This window comes from Pseudonaja textilis, chromosome 1 (assembly GCF_049901715.1).
Source record: "Pseudonaja textilis isolate UNSWEBS1 chromosome 1, rPseTex1.2, whole genome shotgun sequence".
NCBI lineage: Eukaryota > Metazoa > Chordata > Lepidosauria > Squamata > Elapidae > Pseudonaja > Pseudonaja textilis.
Genome location: NC_141990.1, coordinates 242,443,256 through 242,469,137, shown reverse-complemented (window position 1 = coordinate 242,469,137; position 25,882 = coordinate 242,443,256). Strand labels below are relative to the sequence as shown.

Below are 25,882 nucleotides of genomic sequence, written 5' to 3'. Positions count from 1 at the left end.
CATTTCTGGGCCCATTTCAAAGTTTGGTACTGGGCTTTTAAATTTTCCACAGATTAGACCCAGCTGAATCAAAGAACTGTCTACTCATGTGATTCTGTTTTGGATGGCCGCCTTTTTGGCACAATATTAAATACCGTAACAGATTAATTAGCCCTTCTAGCAGATGTTTTACATTGCTGGCTCATATTTAGCAAGTGGTCCAAGTCCTTCTCAGATGTTGTGCTTCTAAGCTATGAATCCTCCTTCTTATATTTGTACCCTACATTTCTCTTTACCAAATATGATATTTTACATTTCCTCCTTTTGAAATAAAACTATGGTGTTTAAAGCTGAGATGTTTTTAAATTTTTAATTTAATTTAATTTTTTGCTTCATTCAGTCATATTTAATTCTTGGAGACTGCCTAGACAAATCCCTGCAATTTTCTTGGAAAGTTTTTCAGAAATGGTTTGCCATTGCCTCCATTTTTCTAGGGCTGAGGAAAAGTGATTGGCCCAAAGTCACCCAGATGCCTTTCTGCCTAAAATGGGACTAGAAATCAAAATCTTCCATTTTCTAACCTGATGCCTTAATCACTAATCAAACTGACTCTCAAAAGAAGACACAATTGCCTATGTAAAACTTCTTATATAGTGAAGGCTACAAAAGAACTCTATAATCATTTTTATTCTGTATTCTCTAATCCCTGTTTTTCTTCAGATTAGTAAATGTCAACAGACGAAAGGGCAAATTCTTTACAAAAATATATTGCAGACAAGAGATGGCTACATCTTCCATTGCAGCCACCAGTGAGTCAAGACAGAATCGGAACAGCTCCACAGAAGGCTGACTTCTCTTTTTTAATTTGTGCACTGTGTGTTGAGCTGAATGACTTGATAGTTCTGTTCACTGGCAAGGAATTTAATCAATCATCCTTATGAACTTTCCTAATAATTTTCATGACAGAAAATGGCCACAAATCTCTCAAGTAATATGCTGAGCAGACAATTCAACTTGCTCAGAAATGACGTTAACACTGATGGACAGGGCAAGATAAGGCACATGATTTTGTGTTGGATCATTTAACAAATTAGAAATTATTTTTCTAATCACTCCACAGATGCCCAACCTTGCCTATATAAAAATATATTTACATTTGGATAGTGTGCAAGAGTAGCTTTTTTCTTTTTCTTTTAGTTGCATCAAAATACATTACAGTGCTTTAACAGCATCAAAATAAACTACAGAGCTATAATGGACTGATAATTCCAACAATATATCTAGCATTTCACATAGTGTTCATAACTAACCTTAGTTATAGCTGAATATAAATAAATGAATATATTTATAATGCAATCTTATGAGAAGCAATAATACAATAGTTGTTAGACAATGCAAATGTCTTTTGTTTTTGTCCTCTATTAGAATAGGTTTGCAACTAAGAAATGAATCTTGTGGAAGTTAACAAGATCTCCATTTGCTTTTGAAAAATACCTTCCAAAATAAAAGGAGAAGATTACTACATACTTTGTAATTTTAAGTTACAGTTAGATTAAAAGTCATGGATTGATATTTGTATGATGCAAATTGACCCCTGGGAGATAGTCCAAAGAACAAAGAAAGTAAGAATTTTGATGAACATAAAAACAAGTGACTTTAAAGGTAGGGAAGTACCTTGCTCCTAGCTCAAAATGCACAAGAGGAACCACCTGAGAAAAAGTGTCAGGAGATTTAGAAAAGTGATTGTTTTAGAATTTTCAGACAAATCTTTGGTTTATGAAGGCCAAAGCTTCCCATATTTATAGAAATGCTTTTGAGCTGCATCCCTTTAAAATCTTTTTGTCCTTTTCAAATGCTTATTCATTTGTTTAGATACAGATAGAGGATAATTGGCAATCTTGTTTCCCTTGCTTTGGGCAACACAAGTAGCACCATCAAATAAGCTGAGGTGGGAGGTGGAGTGGGACAGGTGGGCAATAGTAAGAGGTGTCCATAAGGACTAAGATGTTGTTTTTTTTAAATGGAGCTTAGTAAGGTGAAAGAATCAGGGATTAATTTGCTGGTCTTCTTCTGTAAAAGATCGAGTCAAGTGCTAATGCACTCAGAAACAATTGTCACAGGGCCTTTTCAGATCAGAGGTCAGCAACTATGAATCATAACTACATTGCAGAGAAAATGGTAAAACTAAAGATCTCTTTCTTTATCTTAATGTCTCCTGACCACCACTTACTAGGAACTCAGAGGTTGCCTGAAAGCAAAGGTTGATGGGATTTGAGGGAAGCCATTGTGAAGTAGTGTTGGATGAAGAGAAGGGAGACTGAATCTCTCTCTCCCCCCTCCCTCCTTCCCTCTCTCCCTCCCTCCATAATACATATTCTGTCATTTTATGCAAAAAGTAAATTTCCTGCCAAGGCTGCAGGGTATTGTAACTTTGTAGGTGCCCACCTTCACCAGAAAAAGTTCAGACCCACCTGCTCCAGCACAAAAAGAAAAAAGAAAGAAAATCCATTCGGAATTATCCTGTTCTGTTTTGGGATCTGGGATTCAGTCGAATTGATGAATACCAGTGGTGGGATTCAATTTTTTTTTTTACTACCGCTTCTGTGGGTACTACCGCTTGGTGGGCGTGGCGGGAGAACGATACTGCAAAATCTCCAATCAGAGATGATATTTGCTGGTTCTCCGAACTACTCAAAATTTCCACTACTGGTTCTCCAGAACTGGTCAGAACCTGCTGAATACCACTTCTGATGAATATCCTTGGTATGTTTTCAGAAAGTATTGATAATCTCTTCCAGCAGTTTTCACTTTATAGACATGGGAATCAAAGCCAAAGGCTCATCTAGTTCAATATTCAGGATCATATACTGAACAATCTAATGCTCTAAAGAAGTCCATAAGCATTGGCAGGAGGGTAATAGAGCTCCTCTTCTTTTGCTTCTTATCAACTGTTACCTAATACTGTATATTCTACTTAATCATTCTGAAAGCCAGTTTGATCTAATGGTTAAAGCTGGACTGTGAGTGGAGAACTCTGAGTTCTAGTATTGGTTTGGGCACAAAGTCAGCTAGGTGACTTTGGACCATTCATTTCTCTCAGCCCTAGGAAGAGGCAAATTACTTCTAAAATGTTGCCTGCACAACCACATGGATATGTGGTTGCCAGGTGTCTAGTCTGATTTACAGGCAAACAGCAAAAATAAATCCCCATGATTCCAGAAACTGTAAACATCCATCAAGACCAATAGTCATTAATAAACTAATGTTCCATGACTTTGTCTGTCTCCTCCTAGAAATATTTAAATTTTAAACTAAGGTGAATAAAATGTTAGTGGTGGTGGGGGCGCTTCCAAACCTTTAGCTGCAGAAGACAAAAAAAAATTACTTGGATTTTCTGTTTTGATGAAAAAGAGTTGTTTTTACTCATGGTCATCTTTTTGTAAAGTTTAGCATCCAGCTGTCTTGTATGTCTTGCCTTTAAAATGATAGGAAACTATGCTAATGTCTTTTGGACAGAGAGGAAAAAAATATTTGCAGGCAGTTCTACAGAGACAAACTTTCAGACGCTGTTTTAAACCATGTGAAGCCTGTGTATAGGAGAAAATATTGAATTGGAAACATTGGATTGACCTTTCTACCATTTCTTTATAAATCTGATTAAAATAAATCATATTTCAGGCCTAGATATATGTGCTTAGGAAAATGCTAGTGATAGCTCTTTAATTATTTAAATGTTGTGCCTGTTCTGAGTGTTTCTGGGTTTCTAAGGAAAAGACAGTCTAATCAATACATGAATGAGCCCAATGAAATGAAGAGCCCCCTAAGGAACCTTAATCTGCAAGGAAAAAGAAAAAAATAAGCACATTTTATTGCTTTTTTATATGTAGACATCATGAAATATCTTTTTCTCTATTTACTAGTTCTAGTTTCCGTATATACATACTTTTTAATAAATGTGAGGTAAATATGTTGGAATCGTTTTATTTGTTCTATTATTTTACTGTTGTCATATGGTGTAACACATGTCAGAGGTTGTTCACAATTGCAGCTCCAGAGGTAGCTTCAGTGTTCTAGAATGGTTCCAGTCTAATAAGAGGATATATGCATTTAGAAAACATTTGTAGGCATATGGCATCAGTGCATCAGTGACTTGCAGCATTTATGAATAATAATTACTCTATGAGGTAAACAGCCAATATATCCTTTATAAGTTCATAATTATAACATGGATATTAGTCTGCCTTGATTACTCTTATTTCTAGCTTATGAAAATGAGAGTTCCAAGGCTTTTAGACTTGCAAATGTAACTACAACAGAATGCAGATAACCATAAAATGAGCCTCATGTTGCATCAATTTGTCAGAGAAAATCATTATACCACAATCTTAAGTTAATTTTATAGAAAGTCATAAAAACAATATTCTTTGCAAGAACGGAGTTTATAAAATAAATCATCCTAACAAGAAGTCCATCCATTATAAACTGAATCATAGAACTTTTTTTTTTTTTTTTTGCAAAACCCTAACTTCAGTAGCAGGGCACTGCAACTTTCTGATATTTCGGTCATTTATCTTTCACCTTTCACCTTTTGCTTCAAATACATGTCTCTTGCCTCATTGCTGTAAGACAAATTGCTCCATCTTTATTATTACTTGTTATAATTCCTTGGCACTTAGTTACTTCTCCCATGACTCATTGTACTTCAGAATTCCTCTGCTCTCTAGTCCAGTGGTCACCAACTGGTGGGCCGGGGACCACTGGTGGTCCACAAGAAAATTTTGGTGGTCCGCAGAGAAATGTATCCCCAAAGCAATTAATCCAGGGCTGTGTGGGAACACAAGGCTGCACTGCCACATGGCCCACCCACCCACTGCCCCCATCCTTTGGCCAAGTGCAAACCTTACCTTGAGTAGAGCCATGTGAGCTGGAACTGGAAGGTAAGACCAATGGTGGGGGAGGGAAATCCACCCTGAGGTGGCTTGCTGACGTTGGTGGGAAAGTTGTTCCCATATTCCAGAGCTGCAGTAGTCACAGGACTGGCCCTTTGGTCATCCTGGAGCAGCTGCTCCCTCCAGTCCATGGCAGGCCAGTGCACCTGGGTGGAGGAGCAGCTGCTCCAGGATAACCAAAGGGCCAGTCATGTGACTACTGCAGCTCTGGAATATGGGAACGACTTTCCCACCAATGTCAGCAAGCCATCGTCAGTCAATATTCATATTAGTGGTCCACGGGATTTAAAATTATGAGTTGAGGTCCAAAAGGTTGGCGACCCCTACTCTAGTCTACCGGGTAATGAGCAGGGGAAAAATGATATTGCAATGTTAAGTTTTTGTCCTTGTGGATTAATTAACATTTTACAGAGGTGATTCCTAAGACGAACAACAGAAACCCAGCAGTCTTCTATTCACATAAGGTAGGGAGTGTCAACCCTGAAGCTGCCCTGACCAAGACAGTGGTGGGATTCAAAATGTTTTACTACCGGTACTGTGGGCATGGCTTGGTGGGCTTGGCATGGCTTGGCGTGGCTTGGTGGGCATGGCAGGAGAAGCATACTGCAAAATCCCCATTCCCTCCCCACCCCACTAATCTGCTTTCCAGTTCCATAAGAGAAAAAGACCTGGCCGATCAGCTGGGATTTGGGAGGCAGAGAATAGATGGGGGCAGGGGCAGTTGAGAGGGTATTTGCCGGTTCTCCGAACTACTCAAAATTTCCACCACCGGTTCTCCAGAACTGGTCAGAACCTGCTGAATACCACCTCTGGACCAAGGCCATTTTGAGGCTTCAGTGTTGCCACACTGGAGCTGAGGGATAGGGAGGGCAGAATAGAGATAGCTGGGGTTTTGTAGCCAAACCAAAATACTTTCTCCTGGGAACCAAGGACAACCCCACCGGTAGTCAGAGAGAGGAGGAGTGAAGTTAGTAGGCAACAGGGAGGTGCCCTAATTTGACTATGTGACTGATAGATTGGGTAAGGGGGAAAATTTTTCCTTTTAATTAGGTGAAAACTGCGGGAACATTGAGAGTTGGTTTTCACCAGCCTGGGCCCATATGATATGTCCAACAAACTTTTCTTTGAAGAATCTACTTGCCTCGGAGTTCTGTTTGCTATAGGCCTATTATTTGGAACCCTGACAGGGAGGAGGGATCTCTTTCTGATTCTCCCATCCACCCACCCACCTAACTGAAGAGAATGCCAGCTAGTCTGAACCTATTGCCTAAACCTAGCAAATTCAGAAGCCAAAAAGCATGACACAGTTTGCATAAAATATACACTTGCTAGTATTCTCTCTTGTGATGAGCTGTTTGGGATTTCTATTCAAATTATCATAACTATTTCTCAGCATGCATCTATGGATTTAAAAAAAATAAACAAACAATGTGATCAATTCAGTGAGGATTGTCCTCACAGGAGCAGAGTGCTTGCTTGTCTCCTTAACTGTTGATGAACCATTAGAGGAACTCTGTTCTGATGGTGAAGTGTTTTGCTCCTCACTGACTGCTAGCTACTCTCTAGTGATTCGAAGAGGGTTCTTTGCTTGCTACAGCGGAGATCTATTTCAGTATATTGTATGCCCTTCATCTGGAAGTTAAGGAAGATTTTTAAAAAAAGGTTTCATATGTTACTCTCATAAATAAGATTGGCAAGTATGCACTCTCCAGTACAAGGCTGTAATTGCTAGATATTAAGAAGCAGGCAAAGTTTTTTTTGCCCCCAGCATGTTGATAGACTGGTGGGGGAAAAATTCGTCTGCAGCCTTTTATCTGTTAATGATGTAGAGCAGGAGTTTGACATCTGAAATATTTGCTAGGATTTAGCTGAAGTTTCCTCAGTATATTTCCATGGGAATAGAATAATTAGAGAAGTGCTTCGTGGCCTGGATATCATGAACTGGATATCATGAAGGATTAGGAGGATATGATTTTAAAATTATTGGTGTTTCATGACAGAAACAGCCCTATTTTGAAATTAGTGCAAGAATTATTTTTCTGTCACTGTGTTTCCAATTTCCTTTTTTTTGGTGCAGAGTTGATTCCTGTGGCTGGCTCAATTTGTCTGTGTCATGCCTCCAGTGGCACAATTTTCTCTTCTTTTCCTTTCCCCATGAATGCCTTAGTGGGCTTCCTGTAGCTACAGCAGACATAATTTTACATAGTAGCAACATTATCCATTGTCTATGAATCATCTTTACGATCTCAGTGTTTGGGGGGGGGGGGTGGAGAAAGCACATTATTTAAAAGCCCTGCAAGGAAGAAAAGGTGAGTAACACAGTTAATTCTCTTTCTCCCGGGAGGAAAGGAAGAAAGTCATGGCCGCAGCATACTCTGGCCTGCTCCGCCCCCCACCGGCCCCCTCGCTCCCACCGCCCCCCCTTCCTGCTTTCTGCCTTCTCACGCCGCCCACTGCTCTGGAGCTCACTGGATCATTTTGTGCCAGTCAGACCAGGTGTGTGTGTGTGTGTGTGTGAGAGAGAGAGAGAGAGAGAGAGAGAGAGAGAAAGAGAGCGCCTTGGGGAGGGCAAGGAAGACTGGCCACTGAACTAAGTGCCAAGGTGTGACTTGTGTCTCTGTAGCGGTGCAAAGCAATTGTCCTTGAGCAAACGGTAGTGTGTTCCCCTGCTTGCTTTCCTGGGCTTTCTCGCACCTCTTTTCCTCTTTTCTTCCTTTCCCCATCCTGCATCTTTGGTGCTTGTCCTGGAGATGGAAAGAGCCGGGGCACCAAGTAAATCACCTAGAGACTATCCTTTCCGTCACTCCAGCCCCATTTCTATCTTGCTGCCGAGGGCCGGACCTAATGCAAAACGTGCATAGCCTTGGCACCCCAAATCCAGATTGCTGGACACTGTCTGGAGGCATTTGTGCGGCCCTTGTGGCATCTGCTGTGATGGGCATGCATGAGGTTTTAGCTCCTTGGGGGTTACCAGATTTCCCGGCTTCCTATGCCAGATTGGAATGCCCCATTTTCTGGGGGTCAGTGGGGCTGCAGACGATGGAAGGTTCCAGTGGTGGAATTCAAATTTTTTTACTACCTGTTCTGTGGGCGTGGCTTATTTGGTGGGTGTGGCTTAGGGTCACATGACTGGGTGGGTGTGGCTTGGTGGTCATGTGACTAGGGTGCTCATTTGACTGGGTGGGTGTGGCCAACTCAATGACACTCACATCAAGGAGTGCCTCGCCTGGGCCCTCCCCTCCCAGCCATTCCTTGTCACACCCAGCCACAATGTATCTATAGTTCTGTAAAAATGTTGTTCACGTTTTTTTGACTTTATTATCTATCTATAGATGTACTTTCATGGACCACTGAAAGGAGGAAATAGCTTACATGCTTTGCCCAAGAGGATGATAGGCAACAGGCTTTTCGGGGGCTGCCAGAAAGAAGGGGGAGGCAATGTATTTTCCAAAGCACCAGAAGGATGGAAACTGAACACAGAGAGAAGCAACCTAAAACTAAGGAGAAACTTCCTGTGAGTGAGAACAATTAACCAGTGGAACAGCCTGTCTCCAGAAGTTCTGGGTGCTCAATCACTGGAAGTTTTTAAGAAAAGACTGGACAGCCATTTCTCTGAAATGGTATAGGGTTCCCCCCAAGGTCCCTTTTAAGTGTTATTCTCTTATTCTGACACCTTTCCCAGGACCTCTATTCAGATTTTGGATTCCTCAGAGTTTTCCTGCCTGAGCAGGGGGTTGGACTAGAAGACCTCCATAGTCCCTTTCAGCTCTGTTAAACACACCTGTATTTATGCTCTGGACTATTGACATGTAAACCCTGAAAAATACCTGGGCAAAAGAAAGGCAGTAAAATCATTTTAGGTGTAGGGACAGTGCAAAATATTAAAATATGATAAATAATGGAACAATTAAAAATAATACCACAGAGTATTCTCCCCCCTTCCTTCTTTTTTTCTTTTTCTCTCTCTTTCTTTCTCCCCCTTCCTCTTTCTTTCTTTCTTTCTTTTTCTCTTTCTCTCCCTTCCTCTTTTTTCTTGCTTGCTCTTTCCTTCTTGTCCTTCCTCCCTTCCTCTTTTTTCTTTCTTCCTATTTTTCTTTCTTTCTTTTTTCCTCTTTATTTCTTTCTCTCCCTTCCTCTTTCTTTCTTGCTCTTTCTTCCTTTCTTGCTCTTTTCTTCTTGCCCTTCCTCCCTTCCTCCCTTCCCTTCCTTGTCTCTATCTCACACACACACCTCTTTCCTGGGAAGAACTTATGAGCTGCGGGGGGGGGACAATGTGAATGTTGGTTTGGCATGCTGTGAATTGAACCAAAATCACCTTACCAAGAGTTAAAAGACTCCTGTACACTCTGGGTTACTAGATGATGCTATCTGCTTGGAGATGGTCACCTATCAACTGCATGATCATGTTACTGGATGCTTGAGGTGCTTTGCATCAAAAAATGGAGCTGGTCTTGCTAATTCTTTGTCCCCTCTGTTTTTCCTCCATTTTCTCTGCTGGGCTGGGCTGGGAGGGTGGTGGACATGCTCCGAAAGGGAGGCCAGGAACTCCTGGGGCTGTTTCCCTTAGCCGTGCTGCCACCACCGCTGCTCCCCCCATCCTCTGGAATGGCCCGGCACCCCACCTTGGCCTCCTCCCACCTGGAAAGGTCCCCGGCGGTGGGGGGAGGCACGGAAAGGCCCCGTGCAGTGGGTGAGGGCCTAGCATGACTCACAGACTTACCAGTGAGCAGGGCAGGCAGATCAGGGCTGCTCAGTTGGGGGCAGGAGGGCGAGCAGCATAAGCGAGCATCAGGTGGGTGGGGCAACTGAGCAACCAGCAACCAGAGAACTGGTTCGGGGGCGTGGCCAGCAGAAGTTACTAACAGTTCCACGACCCACGCCTAATCACCGCTAAAGGTTCTCCAGAACCGGTGAGAACCGGTTGAATACCACCTCTGGAAGGTTCTCCTCTCAATCGGAGAAGGGAACTGGGCTGTGGGGTCCTGCTGCAGCCAAAGGAGAAAGTGGCATCAGGCTTTTCATGAAGGGAGGAAACATGAAACATTTCATCCCCTGGGAGAAGCTACTGACAGCAGAGTGCTCTGACCGGGAGGGCAGGATCCCGGCTGCCTCCCATAGTAGTGCCCACTGCAGCAGTGCCTCTGCCGCCCGCCCGACCAGGTGTGTGGGTGTGTGTGTGTGTATGTGTGTGTGGGAGAGAGAGAGAGAGAGAGAGAGAGAGAGAGAGAGCAAGAAAGAAAGAGAGGAAAAAAGAGAAAAAAAGAAAAAGAAATAGGAAGGAAGGGGGAGAAAGAGAGAAAAAACTCTGTGCTATGATTTTTAATTGACAAGGAATGGCTGGGAGGGGAGGGGCCAGGCGAGGCACCCCTTGTCATGAGTGACATTGAGTTGGCCACACCCACCCAGTCACATGACCACCAAGCACAGCCAACCAGTCACATGACAATCAAGTCACGCCTACCAAATAAGCCACGCCCACAGAACCAGTAATAAAAAAATTGAATCCCACCATTGACTTTAATGTACCAAATCCAGACCCTTTCACTGAAGATTGCATGCTAATGATCATAGACTGAAACTGGTTCCAAGGTTCCAAGTTCATCATGAAGTAAATTCAGCAAATGGTTGGTGAAGCTACTCACTAAATGTTTGAACAAGCTCAGCAGGCAAATATTAGGCAAGCATGTGGCCATCTGGTATTTTAAAGAGTTCTCTAACTTCAATTCTTCTTCCATTTCCCTTTAATCTGTAACCATTCTATCCTTGCTGTTCTATTCCTCTACTCTCTCAGTTCATGCAATCTCGAGTTCCCTTAATAATTATTAACTGTTTTTTAAGAGGAGAAGGAGAAATAGGATCCCACCCATCCCCACCCCCACCCCCCCAAAAAAAACCACAGTATTATTAACAGTAAATTAGACCAACAGTTCTGATTCAGACACTGATTTGTGTCCTGTTCTGTTATTTAAACTAGCTCAACTAGCCTGGCCTCTCTAAATAAACCTCTATCCAGTTCCACTGATGTCACTCAAATGAGATTGGCTTCCTATAGGCAGTTGGGTCTTAGTTGCAACTGTTTTCAGAAAGAAAGCCAGTGCTTTGTGGAATCAAACGCAGTTCTAAAAGACCACCAAATTGAAGCCCTATAAAAGATGAAAGAAGCAGACTGAGAAGAAAAGCATGGAAAAAGCTATTACCATGCATATGAAGCTTAGGATATTATGCCATGTCCGTGCTTGAATTATATTTAGCATGGAATAAAAGGCCATGCCACCATGGTGATAAGAAGTTTATACAAAAGCCATTACTTTACCATTTAGAGTCCTTCTTTCATATTGAATTCCTGGATTTTTCTTTCCTAGAAGGTAAATTATTTCATCTATGTATTATAATCACAGTTGGATGGAGTTTTTGAAAACTTCTGAGAAAAGGAAGGCCTTTGGAAAATATGTTTTCCAAATTTGGTGCAACTCTAATTGCCCTAGGCTTTATACAAAAATATCCATAGCTTGTGCAAAGACTGAGTTGAAAGGGTTCCACTGGGCATAAGGCATAGGTGGCCACAGAAATAATGTTGGTAGACTACAGTTCTCACCTACCTAGAGAGTCATTGTTTGCCTGCATCATGCTGTGAGCACACAGCAAAGTCAGGAGCTGACTCAACATCTTCCTAAGTTATTTTTTCACCCACAATATACAGCCACAGAAATTCAGCCCCGAACCAGCCTTTTCTCCCCATCCAATATAAATCTTTAGCTGTTCTTATTGTCTTTTATCATATATATCATGGGGTCTGTTGAGGTAATTCCCCGTTAGGAGAATGAGCGCATACAGGGAGACGTATAGAGAGTAGTGTAGGAATAATACACACACAGTACACAGATACACTGTACAGTAAATGTAGGTTTTTACTTCCAGAAATGTTAAGCAAAGTCCAAACAAGCAATCCAAAGTCATTCACAAGTTAAATCAGTCAGTTTTCAATCCAGGGATAATCCAAATATCAAAGTCCAGTGTCAAAAACAGTTCAGTATCAGACTTACATTAAATCCAGGAATATCAATCAATTAGAAGAAATGGAGGAATGGCAATACTTTCCAACAGAAGGAAACAGAGATACACTCACACTCTCTTCTGAGACTCAGACTAAGACAATCCAGGTTTCTGGCCCCATTTTATGGCCATTTCAAAAACCACACCCAATTGCAGTTTTTGCAATCTCTTAAAGACATAGTACTAAAATGTTTATCCTGGTTTGTTTATTTCTAACCCAAATACCTGTTAGGTGACTTATATTCCTAACAGGGTCAAACAATGGATAAGTGTATGCTTTTGTTTATTTATAATAAGTGTATGCTTTTGTTTTTAGTTTATTTTAGGAAGGTGGATGCATTTAGACCAATATTTGTCAAACATTAGTTGCATTAATCCTCATAAATAATTAGATTGGATTTTGATTCTGCTCTGTGCAGCCAGCTAGTTGGAGCAGCCCTTGCCTTGACAGCTTCTGCTTAACATTTAAGATCTGAAATGAATTCATGCTTCTTGAAGCAGTGTAATTAATGAGACTGCAGAAATAGAACAAAGACTGACAGTGTTTAGACCCACAGGTTTGATTAATTGGAGTGTGCCAAGGAATGGAGTAATTGCTGTTTACAAACCATATTGTAGCACATGTTAAATCAGGCCAATTGTGTACTTGTGTGTGTTATAAGCAGGTGCAGTTTAATTTTGCAGTTAAATGACAGAATTATTAGCAAAATCAAAGATATGGTAAAGTGGCATCTTAAATGATGCCTCCTTATTTCAAATTCATTAAAAAGATCAGAACTATTCAGTACTATTCAGAGTTGTTGTTCAGCCCCCATTTACAGATTTACACTTCACTGGGCTTCAAGAATTAACAGTAGCATAATTTGACATTTTATGTATGAAGAAAAATACAATTTCTATACAATATACTGATGTGAAAAAATGGGGAAACACCATATAGTTGTGTTAAAATAGTTCCTAGGCAACTTGACATCTCCCCGCCACCCCCAGTTAGTTTGAGAATAGCAGGTTAAGGAATGTAAAACAATAGAAAACAGAAAAGAAAAGCTGTCATCTTTTAAATGACTATAAATGAGTCTGGGTCAATGAGATAGGCCAACATTTATGAACATATATTCTTTAGGTAGGAATGCAAAGTAATGAGGTTCATGGTACCAATGATGTCTCTAGGTTTCTAACTTAGTTCCAATGCCAAACTTGGTCTCACACTTTCAAAGTTGTTAGTCATTGGTACAAAATAATTGTTTGTTATGCATCTTAATGTGAGAAATAGTAACATCTGTGAAATTCCAATGTTTGAAAGAAACAAAACTTGTAGCTTGAATAATCCATCAGTGTTGTGTATAATAGCATCACTGTATAGGTGAAACAGATTTTTTTAAATGCAGGTTATGTTCATATCAGTTTTATGAGATTGGATCCCTGCTATTAGAAATTACAATTTCAAGGAGATATTGTTCAGTTTTCCTGAATTTCAGACAATGATTTTGGAAGAAAAAGATAAATATGCAGTTGGTCTTAATAGGATTTAATTCTAAATTGAATGTTAAAATGTTTTCTTATTACTCTTAATACCAGATTGTCAAATATATATCTTACTCAATCAAGTAGTAAAACCAGAATATATGAGTATGTTCTTGTCCCATTACATGGCATCAGAGGTGGTATTCAGCCATGTATTCTACATGGAAACACCAACAATATGAAAACTGGTTGGTGCAGAATGTGGTAACCTGAGATTGCATTTCCTGGTAAACGATCTCTTAAGATTATCATGGAATATCCTACAATGTATATCAAGAGTTACAGAATGCTATTTACCAACTATTCACTTTCTTGGAATCTCTTCAAGTTCAGCTTGGACCTAGAAACACCTTTTTAGGTATGCATTGAAAACTTATTTTTCAACCAGTCTTTCAAGTATAGTGCTGGAAAAATGTCTCCTATCCCTCCCACTCTAGATTAAAAATAAAGCATATTTATTATAATCTTGTTTTCCACTGTTTTGATACATTGTTATGTATTTTATGATTTAGCATAGGAAACAGTGTGCAATTTTAATAAATAAATACATAATCCTCTTTTAGAGATTTTATGATGCACACATTTCTAGATACATTTTGGTTAAAATGTGTATTTTTCAATATATTTATTCAGTTAAAGATGTGCTTTAATTCTTTGAACAATCCAGAAACTACTTTCAATGTTTAGAAAACTACAAAGCAGAAGTGGTATTCAGCAGATTCTGACCAGTTCTGGAGAACCAGTAATGGAAATTTTGAGTCGTTCAGAGAACCAGTAAATACCACCTCTGGTTGGCCCCACCCCAATCTATTCTCTGCCTCCCGAGTCCCAGCTGATCGGCTGGGTCTTCTTTGATTGCCCAGCACAGGAGAATGGAGCTGGAAAGCAGGATAGTGGGGTGGGGAGGGAATGGGGATTTTGCAGTATATCCTTTTCCCTGTCAGGCCCACCAAGCTACACCCACCAAGCCACGCCCATGGAACTGGTAGTAAAAAAAAATTGAGTACCACCACTGCATGGCATGTGCTAGTGAGGAAGCAGGGGTCCCTACACCTTTTCAGCAAATTTATGGCAATTACAACAGCTTGTTAAAAACAACAACAACAACAAAACAAAAGTCAAAGAAAACTCCACCTCAGTGTGGCACATAACTGAGATTTTTCACTTTGTATTCACATTTAATGGGGGAGGGGGGATATAGTGCGTCATGTAACAGTCAATATATAAGAGGCAACCAGTTACCAGAGAATTAAAACTCCAAATGTAATATGCTACTTTAAAGAAACGGTGAAAGAGATAAATCTACTGTTCCTCCACTTTTAATAACAGCATCTAAGATTAGTTCTGCAAACCTTGTGAAGCACTGAAACCTCCTAACATCCTATTTTCTGAATAGAAAAATTTGAACTTTAACATTGTTTGTGAAATTTACTGTGTTGGAAGCCAATAAAATGTAAACAAAAATGGATCTCATTCATAAACTTTTGGGATGTTATGTTTCAGGATAGAAACTATTTTCTGTTTTCTCCTTATAATTGCATATTTTGTACTTTCTCTCTTATTTTCTGTTTAAAATCAATGAACCTTTTGTGGCTTTCTGTATTATTAAAAAAAATGAGAACAAATGACATGTACTGCCAGAGGAAAATCTATTAACATTCACAAGCATCATTTATTCATTATTGTTTTATTAATGAAAAACAGTTTATAGGTACTTTTAAAAACATTCTTCACAAATGTATATGATATTAATAATTTCGTATTGCTTTCCATAATAGCTTGATATCGCTGAGACGAAAAGTACCCCATTTTTCTTTTCATTATATAGCAAAATTCTAGACATAAAAAAGAGGCTCTTAACAGCATAAAAGATGAAGTCAATATAAGATAGAGGATCAAGGAAGCTGCATGAAGCTTTTGTCTTCAAGCATTTGTTGGATATAATTTGGGAATGACTAAAAAAAACCCTACCCCAAAAGAAAACACCCTTATAAACATCCTGACCTTTTCCCATATTCATCTAGTGTTTAATGTTATCAAATATCTATCTCAGTGTTTCTCAATCTTAGCAACTTTAAAATATGTGGCCTTCAATTCCCAGAAGTTCCCAGCCAGTATGCTGGTCTACTGTATTGCAGCCAAATGGTCTAAAATATACGTTTAAATAGGTCACTGAACATAGCATAACAGATGAATGGAAAGAACTTTCATCTGAGTTGGACTTCTCATGGATTTCTTTGGCAACAATATGGAAATGGTTCATCATTGTCTTTTTTGGCTTCTTAATTTATTCTACTAACCCCATATTCATTTCTTGGTTTTCTCTCATCCAAGGGCTAAAAAGAACTGTTTCATAGCTCATACCAGTTATTTCAGGTATTGTCATCTATTATGAATAGGAAATAAACAAACCTGACAAGGTTAATTTTCATTTTCTGATTGAATGGTCAGCTGACTTACTTCAGCCAGTATGAGATAAAAGATTAATTAAAAAAAAAAAAGAAATCCAGAAAGTCCAGATAGAGTAGAGCTAAAAGACAATAGCCTCCCAAAATTCTACCCAACAGTAATATTTCAGAGAGGATTTATTTAAGGATTTTCCAGGGATGAAGTGGAGTTCTTCAGTTTGGAAGGCCTTATGTTAATGTACTTGAGATGGTATCTGATTTTCTCATTTTTGCCTTAACATAATTTGCACAAAATTACTTAAAATGGGTACTAGAGGTCCCATTTTAAGTAATTTTGTGCAAATTATGTTTTAGGTCAAAAGTAGGTAAGTTCAGCCTTGTGGGAGTTACTTGAATTCTTCTTTTTACTTCCCTGAGATTCAGATACCCAGATTCAAATTCTAAATAGGGAAGGGGAGAAATATATCTCTAAAATTAAAATACAACTTTTTATATTTAATACCAGAAGTGAATTCATAACTTGCTTTCATACACTATGAGCTGTAGTGTGTATACTACCAGGAGAGATTCCTATACATTGTGAAATCTGGTCAAGGGACTATTGAACAGTTGGTAGAATCAATCTATCTAATATAGCAAAATACATTTTTTTCCCTAGGTCTGGCAATGTGGCGGTAGTGTTGAAGTCCTACCTTGTTCTAGGATTGCCCATATTGAACGAGCCCATAAGCCATACACAGAAGATCTAACATCCCATGTCCGAAGAAATGCATTAAGAGTGGCTGAAGTTTGGATGGACGAATTCAAAAGCCATGTTTACATGGCATGGAATATTCCTCAGGAGGTAGGTTACAAATGGACATCAGTATGACCACGTAGCCTTATGCTACAAAACAATATCCAATTCAATTTCATAAGTTTCTTCAAGAATCTGACTTGTGAGACCAAGTGATAACTGATAATCACCAATGCTTATATTGCTAAATTAAGAAGTCTGTCAAGAGAAACATATAAGCCCAAGACAACCTGTCACTTAGACAAGTCTAAGAGGATTATCAGTTAGAAACAGTCATTTTAAAATTGTAGTAAGACTGCAATTACATTTAATTATTTCAGCAACTTTATAGTACAAGAACCAGATGAGGATAATTGTATCATAAAAATATGATCAAATAGCCTTGAACTGGTTCAGCAATGAATGTTCATCACATGATTTGTGTCACCTGAAACTTTGCTCAGTTGTATTTCTAACTGATTTATTTATTTATTTTTTTAATATAATAATTCCATCTTCAATTGAACAGTATGTCAACTGATTTTGATAGGACTAGTTTTGTGCAGGCACAATGCAAGAAATATTGGCTGAACATTAAAAATCAATTTCAGTCGTCAATTAATCCATAGCAGTATATCAAGATCATTGAGAGTGAAATTGAGAGTATTGAAATAAAAGAACTATCTCCAGACTTGAATTCTAATATAGGACTGATTTGTTTTGGGAAATACCTTCCCCCCCACACTTTTAGCAATAGCATCAGCACAGTAGACTTATATAGTACTTCATAGTGCTTTACAGCCCTCTCTAAGCAGTTTCCACATTCAGTGTATTATCCCTAGTAATCTGGGTCCTCATTTAACTGCTCTTAGAAGAATGGAAGGCTGAATCAATTTTTACCTCCATAATGTATTTAATTTTATTAGTGTGCATCATGTAGCAGAAGATAATGCTCCATTAAAATACAGGAAAGAAATCTATTTAAATGCAAGACATCTCTTATTGCATTTAACCTCCCCCCCTCCCCCACTTCCATGAAAACAAAAGATGTGCTTTTTCTGCTTCAGACTTCACTGAGAGATGAAATCCTGTAAAAAATGTTTATTACAATATACCTTGAAATATTTTTATCCCCCCAAATAATAATTAATGCACTAAAATCAACCCTTTATGAGCCTTCATTCAATCCAAAAGTAATCTTACCACAAAACAGCATCAGGCATTTTTCTTTCATCAATTTTCCCTTTCCTTATCACATGTGCTGTTGAGGTACCATCAACACTGGATTTATATGAATATTTCTTGAGTGACAGCAATGTTCTATATAAGTTTTGCAAATGCTTCTAATGAATATGCCATCAAAATGTTTATATTCATATATGAAAAAGATGGACTGAAAAATACGAATCTGTGCATTGATAAAGCCACTCTTCTGCTTCGGCAAGCTAGTAATGTCTGGAAAATGTTCCTGATTTTGTTGACAGAAATGTTTTCCAGACCATCTTACTATTTGATTTTAATTGTTTTGGAATCTGGAAATTTCAGAAATGATCATTGAGGAACTGATTAAAAATCAATACCTGTGGGAAGTTTTCTCTTGGTCACTAAAGTTGAAACCTTAATGAAATAAATGGTTTATGTATGGCAAGAATGACTTTGATATTTCTGACTTTCCTTCTGGCCTTCACGTGTAGGATTCTGGAATTGACATTGGGGATATCTCGGAGAGGAAGGCCTTGAGGAAAAAGCTGCAGTGCAAGACCTTCCGGTGGTATCTTGTCAGTGTTTATCCCGAGATGAGAATGTACTCTGACACTGTCGCCTATGGGGTGGTAAGAGAAATTGTATTTGCTTGAGCAGACTTAGGAAGGAAATAGGGACAAGCGGTTTCCTGCAGGTGGACTGACCATGGCCCACAAAGAAAAGCTTTAAGAACAAAATGTGTCTACTTATAATAGCAGTAGACTTATATAACACTCCATAGTGCTTCACAGCATTCCCTGGACATTTTACAATGTCAGGCTATTTTCCTCAACAATCTGGAATTTCATTTTACTCACCTTGAAAAAATGAAAGGCTGAGTCAACCTTGAGCCGGTCAAGATCGAACTCCAGGCTGTGGGCCACTGCACCACCAGGGCTCTGGTGTTGCAATTACAACTGAGAATGTTGTGATTAATTGGCACTGGATAATAGTGTTCATAATGATATAAGCATTGCCCTGATGGATCAAATCCCTAACTCATCTACTCCAGCAGTCTTATCTTACAATGGCCAACCAACTGAATAAGGAAGCTGACTAGTCATTCAGTAGATAACCTTTAGAGGCAGTCACACTGCCATCAAGCCACTGATCCCCATGATTTCCATAAGTTGGTCTACCTCTTTTTTGAAGCCAGTTATGTTGGTAGTCAGCACCAAATCTCATGATAGCAAATTCCAAAACTTGTATAAAAATATTTTGGCCTTAAAAGGGGGTTGGGGGGGGGTTATGTGAATGTTGTATTTTTGTTCTGTTATATACAAAACAGTAGTATTTTGTAGTACTGTGAAACAAGTTGGATATTAAAAAATTGAATCCAAGGCATTGGGAAGATACTTTGAATACAATTTACATGGTATCATCTGGCAGTAATAATTACTTAATAAGGGTTTTTTTGGGGGGGTGGGGGTGGGTTAATGCACATTGATGACCTGAAGTTCAGCCAAAACTGAACAAACCTCTTGTTGGAATCCTAGTGAATTTTGAAATTCTTTTTTAAATTGAAATTCTTTGAACTTTAATTGAATTTTTTTTTATTCAAAGTTGGTTGTAAGGTCTTGAAGACCTTACCTTATCCCAGGCCTTGCATTGGGATGGGTGGAGCTCCCTGTTGGATGTGATTTATCTGTGTTTTTGTATGGAAGGACCAAACCATCTTGGTTTGCTTTCATAGTTTATTATACTGTAAGTTGTCCATAGACAGTTCAGAGTCAGGTGGTGCCTAAATTTAATTAATTAATTAAATATTACAGACTATGCTGAAGTTTCACAGTATACAGCATTAATTCACAGTACTAATTTAAACAGATTAGCTTTTCTCTCTCTTAATGATAGTTAAATATCTATTACAAAAGTAGAGTTTCAAACAGGTATAATTCTTGTCCTGTTTTAACAAATAATTTACATTCTTTTTTTCTGAGTCCTTACCCATCCTCTATATATTTCCTAGCTACAGAATTCCCTAAAAAGTGATCTGTGCCTTGATCAGGGACCAGATACAGAAAATATTCCAATCATGTACATCTGCCATGGAATGACACCACAGGTTAGTAAGATTAATCTTGCATTTTATTCACACCCATATGTGGAAAGAACTGTACTGTAACTAGCAGATATTTTTTTCTACTTCAATACTTTCTAAGACTGTTAATAATAAATGGAAATAATATTTGTTCCTGATGTTAAGTATTATGAATCTATTAATTAGTACCTTGTCAAAAAGTCACAATGGAAAATTAAGAATGCAGAAAATTGTTGGCATAAACTTTTACTATTCTCCCTGGAAAAAATAGAATCCCAAGTGTGAATGCAACATTAATTATTTCAGGGACAATTATTTTCTCTATATTTCTACATCTCACATATTAATGTCATTTAAAACACACATGTGCACACACACACACACTTATTCTTCCAGTAAGTATGCTTGAGTTTATAATAAATGAGTAGAGAATTATAGTTATTTTGGCTTTTCAAGAAACAATCAGGCATGGAAATCCCATGGTTTAATTTTGGATTTTGTTATAGAAGCATTACATAGCACCACACTAATCATTTCAAATGTTGCTATGAGAGTTTTATTTTAGAGCTATCTATTCTGATTTTCTAGAAGAGCATGTTTTCTAGATAATACAAGATGAACCAGGAATAAAGAGATCCAAAGACCATTAGAAACTAGAGAGCTGCACTTGTAGTAAATAATATAAATGTTCCTTTTGAGAGGAGACAGGAAAGCAGCCACCCCAAGGAAAACCTTTCTGTGAGTTGATTGGAATCTTAGAAATCCTACATGGAATTCCTAGTGACTTACAGTCCCATATTAAACATACATGTATCACTGGATGGCATCTATTAGTTGTCTTCAGAAGTTTTACTTGTCGAATGTCAAATAGTAATAGAAGTGAATTTGTACGAATCGATGCTATCTAAAACTGTATGGTTAAATCAAATTACTGGAACTGTGTAATTGTGAATTGATAAATATTCATATTGTCCTTAAGATTTTTTTCAAAGACCTTTATCACATTCTTTTTCTTTCTGAGATTCTTATACATTGCCCATACATTGCCAAAAATGTGGTCTACATATTTTATGAAAGGGATGCAAAACATTTGACTAAAGAACCAATGTCTAACAGGAAAAGATTTCTTTAAATTGAGAAATATTGGAAAGTTGATTGTCTTTGTTTAGTTTTTGTTTCTATATAATCATGAAAAGATATTCAGCCTCTATTTTCACATCTGGTAGAATTGGTTTTCTTGTGGATGTATTTAAGATGTATTTAATATTGATTGTACCAGTGAGGGTACAGTAGAGTAAATTATGAATGATGAAGAGAAATTTTCAGAGTCTGCTTAGACACTGCACAAACTAAAGCTTTTTTCTTCTTCTCCACCTTATTTTAATAACTATCTTTTGCCAAGGGGAAATTCTAACAAAATTCAGTGTTCTTCAAGTAACCAAGTCCTTCCGTTATTCATAAGTTATTCAAATGCCTTTCTTCTTTACCTTCAGGAATTATTTTATAACATATTTTGATGTATCATGAAATTACTTTTGTAGTATTCTAAAAAGACACTGTTGCAAATTCAGACTGAAAAAATGCTTGGAAACTTCCAGATTATATTATAGCACACATAAAAGGTTTTAATATTAGTATTATTATTTTTTTGCATTTGATTGACCTGTTTGCAACTAAGTGCAACATAAATGAGTTCTTGCATAAATGTCCTGTTAGCGTTGTAACTTTTTCCAGAAACTCAGGATTAGCACTATACTTTCATTAATTAGACTTGATGTAGATTAATGTTGATTGTAGAAAAAAAATTATGATCTGAACTACGGTAGATGATTTTCTCCAAAATTGACTTTGATATATGTTGGCATTTGCAAGGAACTCCTAATTTTGTGTCTTTATTAGCCTATAATTCTGTTTACTATATTTCCTTGTGGGGATAATATCAGCATGAAGATACATAGGACAAGTATTAATTTCCAACTATGTTGTCCAGTTTATCAAGTTTGAATACTGATAAGTAGATAGACATGGACCATGTGCAACCCTCCAGATGTTATTGATCTGCATCTCACATCATCTGTTATCATTTAGTTCCAGCTAAAAGAAAACTTTATTGCCCACCCATGTTCTAGAGATGAAAATGTTTGGCAAAAATGTTTATGAAACAGAATGTATGTGGACATACCTGTCATGGCTTATGTCATGAAAATGTGATAAAACTTCTGCCATTGTTTTTTAGACTAGCTATATCTATAAATAGCTTCCTTTATGCTGGCTTTTGCCCAGAGGCCATGGTTAGCAAGATGGTTTCAACTACCCGATGTTGCTGCCTTCATCTTCCAGAATTAGAGGATGAACCAAGCAATTACTGTTGAAGCTGAGAGATGATTTAAAATCCACATATATGTATCATTCTTGCAGCTTCCAACATTTGTTTCAATATTTTTCTATTGCTTTTTATTTTAAAAAAATGAGCATGGTTTACATAATTAATATATTTTTAAAAAGGAAACAGAAAAAAAAGTTCTAAACCAGTAATATATCCTGCAATGAACACAATAAAGAAACATTAAAAATAAAAATAAATTAAGAAGATGTATAGCAGCTGATAAGAAACTATAAGAATAAAGAAATAAGGTAAAGAAATAAGGAAATATTAAAAGAAAATTTGGCCAAGGACAAGTTAAGATGGCCTATGCATTAGGGTGTCTTAACATAGCAGATGTTAGTTCAATCTAGAAATTGCGTTAGATGAAGCACACTTCAATATTTTAACAAGATGAATATACTGAAACTAATATATACATACTGTGCTATCATAGCAGATTCTAGGCATCTCCAGAGTATGCTTGCAAAGAAAAATACCAAATGCTCACAGTATCAGAGAATCACTGGGATGTGAAATAGGAAGCTTGCATATTCTGTTTTTGGAGTATTCAAACCAGATGGATATTCCATTGCAGCTTCATTGCTTATTTTACAAAATATATTTTACAAATATCATTTTACTATATGTTTGTCAGATTTCTTTAATATGTGTTTCTTAGTTGCTGTTGTTTTCAAGCTGTGTTCAGACATTTAAATTACACAAAAGAAGTATCATGTGAAACAATGCAGTCAATAAAAGTATTTTTTTAGACAGAGACCTAAGGCCAAGGCCAAGAATTTGGAAGAACATTTGAGAAAAGATTGAAGAATATTTTGCATAAATGTTGTGTCTACACACTGTCAGCCAATTTTTAAAGCATCTGTTAGTTAGTTGATCCATTAAATGTCAAGTAGTAGCTGGAATGTTATTATGAATTTGGATATAATTCTGCCATTAACTTGGGTTTTATTGAAACAAGTGTCTGAAAAGAAAGACCATTAAGAAAGACCATTCCCTGAATCATATTCTTTTCAAAAGTAATTAGTTCTGGTTTCATTAGAAAGTAAGATGCTTTAATTCTATCATTATGTTTTCTCTTCTTTGCCTATCAAGGACATTTTTAAAAGTATTTATAGAAATAACATTACAGGATCAAGTTAATGGAAGTTAATGGAATGAAAAGTTGCAATTTTTTTCCCTGTGGAAATGACCTGCAGTTAATGATCTGAACTCTTCTGCTATAAGCTTTGGCACTGTTATCAATATAACTGTCTTTATTTCCTATTAAGGAAATTGCTCCCTTTGTGAAATACAATTGCATGTTCAAATATTAAAAAGTATGTATAGTTCCCCATTACTTTCCAGATCTGTACAATCATATTTCTCAAAGTGTTTGCAACAGCACCATGATGTCTAACTAGCCTTTGACATGACCCTGAATCAAATTTGTTTTTCAGGACAATTCCTTCCATTCCATCTAATATTAATTACCATTGATTTAATGATAGGAAGCCTTTCCCCTCACCCTTTATTCAAACAGAGTTTTTCCTTTTCCCCATCAAAGGCAAGGTAGACTTTGGAATGCAGCTCTCAGATATACTGTATTCTTTTCCCCTTTAGGTGAAGAATGGGCTGCCCCCATTCCAACAGAAAGAAAATGCTTACACGGAGCCTCTAACTACATGCTCCTATATGTGGTAGGGCCTGTGCCAATTGGAAGTCAATAATACAATAATTGGACTTAGGTTATAAGACATGCCAGCAAGTATTAGGAAGTGATCTGGCACATATGTTGCTAGTGCCATTCTTTATTTAATTATCCCACCCTATACCCTTGCCTATAGATAATAATCTTGCTAAACTAAAGTAAGCTACTTGCATCATTAAAGAATCAGAAGTTCTAGGGAAGAGCTGGCTTGACTGTCTTCCTTCCAATCACACTATCTAAATTTCACTGTCTCTTATTCCTCTGGAATGCACTTCCTTGCTTCTGGAAATCTAGATATCACAGTATGAGGATTATGCCAAATCCTGCAGGTTTGGGGCAGCTTTAAAAAGAAAAGGATGTTTATTTAAAAAAAAAACTTTGGAGGTGAGCAGAAACTATAGTAAGGCACCAAATTCCTAATATCTTTGTATTTTACCATATGTCTGAACTATCCCATTTTTAAAGATCATTTGAAACAAAAATCACTGAGGTAATGCCAAATTTCAGCTTTGTGTAATTCAGATCTGACAGTCATTTCAATAGAACGCTATTAAACAAAGCACTCTTGTTACTGAAAATTCTAAAAAAAAAAGCTCATATGCATCAAATCAGCATTTGTTTTCTGAAAACAAAATGAGCAGGTAATCAAATTAACAGTGTTTCTGTGGTTGGCCATTTAAGCGTATACTTTACTAATCAACTTGGACACAGATAATCTATCATTTGAAAGTAGGGGAGGGTGGGCTCTAAAAGCTATTTAAACAGTGTCTTTGCAGGGACCATCAAGCAGAGGAAGAATTTTTTTTCAGATAAATTGGTTCATTTCAAGAGATATTAGGCAGATATATTCTGTTAGGACAGAGTCTATCCTTGGCAACAGATAGAAAGGTCACTGGACTTCTACAAAACACTGGAATAAATTGTACATGAATGTGTTAATGAGAATTTTATTTTTGTATTTTGTTCTTTCAGATTGCATGTCTCCTCTTTTACTCTCTGTAATTAAGCATATGCCTACAGGCCAGGTACAGCTATAAATATCTATTCTACCTCAATCTCAGGGCAAAAAAAAAACCAGCAGAAACTTGTGGATTCAATTCTGCCAGATAAGTTACTTTGCTGGAGACAGAAAAATAATCAATTCCTATGACATACACACATACTTATATACATACATACATACATACATACATACATGATTTGCCTATTGCAAACACAGGACATAGAATCCTGTTCTATGCATTAATAGGTCCCATGGCTAAACTTGGCTATCTTCCCACATTATCAGGTCAACAAATTTTGGGCCACTCTTTTCACAGACTTGAGACTCAACTGCTTCATGTTTACATAACAGTTCTATCTGGCCTAGATTGGTGATCTGATTTGCCAGTTTCAATCTTTGTACCAGTATCACCTCATACTTTATACCAGCTATAACAACCTTTTGTGGCATCGGGACAGGTTATTTGAAGAACCACTTATCTCTAATATTTTTCCCCACATTTAATAAGTTTCAGCAGAATGGAAGCCATTGAAGTCTAGATAGTGCCATCTATCAGGGTCTTGGAAACATGCCTCCTCTGTCTTGGTGCCTACCCTATATTCCCCCAGAGATCCATATGGTTCCCACCCTTACAAAGTTCTGAAAGACACTGAAAATTTCTCCCAGATTCTGGGAGAAATGCTAATTGGTAACCCTTTATAAGATGTCTGCGTGTTTTTTTTCTGGACAGGTATCATGTTCCTCTTTTTGATTGTTTTGACTTGTTATTACGTAAGGTATCTAGAGTTGGTTGGAATGAGATATTATTTAAAACTATGTGAATAAATTCATAGAA

At 37.6% G+C, this 25,882-nt stretch overlaps 1 protein-coding gene across 3 annotated transcripts in view; it reads left to right on the top strand.

Moving 5' to 3' along the window:
• Positions 1–25,882, top strand: part of GALNT18 (polypeptide N-acetylgalactosaminyltransferase 18) — a 346,908-nt gene that overhangs the window by 283,201 nt on the left and 37,825 nt on the right. For all 3 annotated transcript variants that reach the window (XM_026705594.2, XM_087921117.1, XM_087921116.1), the window contains exons 7-9: positions 16,572–16,757; positions 18,383–18,520; positions 19,900–19,995. In XM_026705594.2, the coding sequence (XP_026561379.1) occupies positions 16,572–16,757; positions 18,383–18,520; positions 19,900–19,995 (420 nt within the window). The remainder of the gene's footprint in view (positions 1–16,571; positions 16,758–18,382; positions 18,521–19,899; positions 19,996–25,882) is intronic.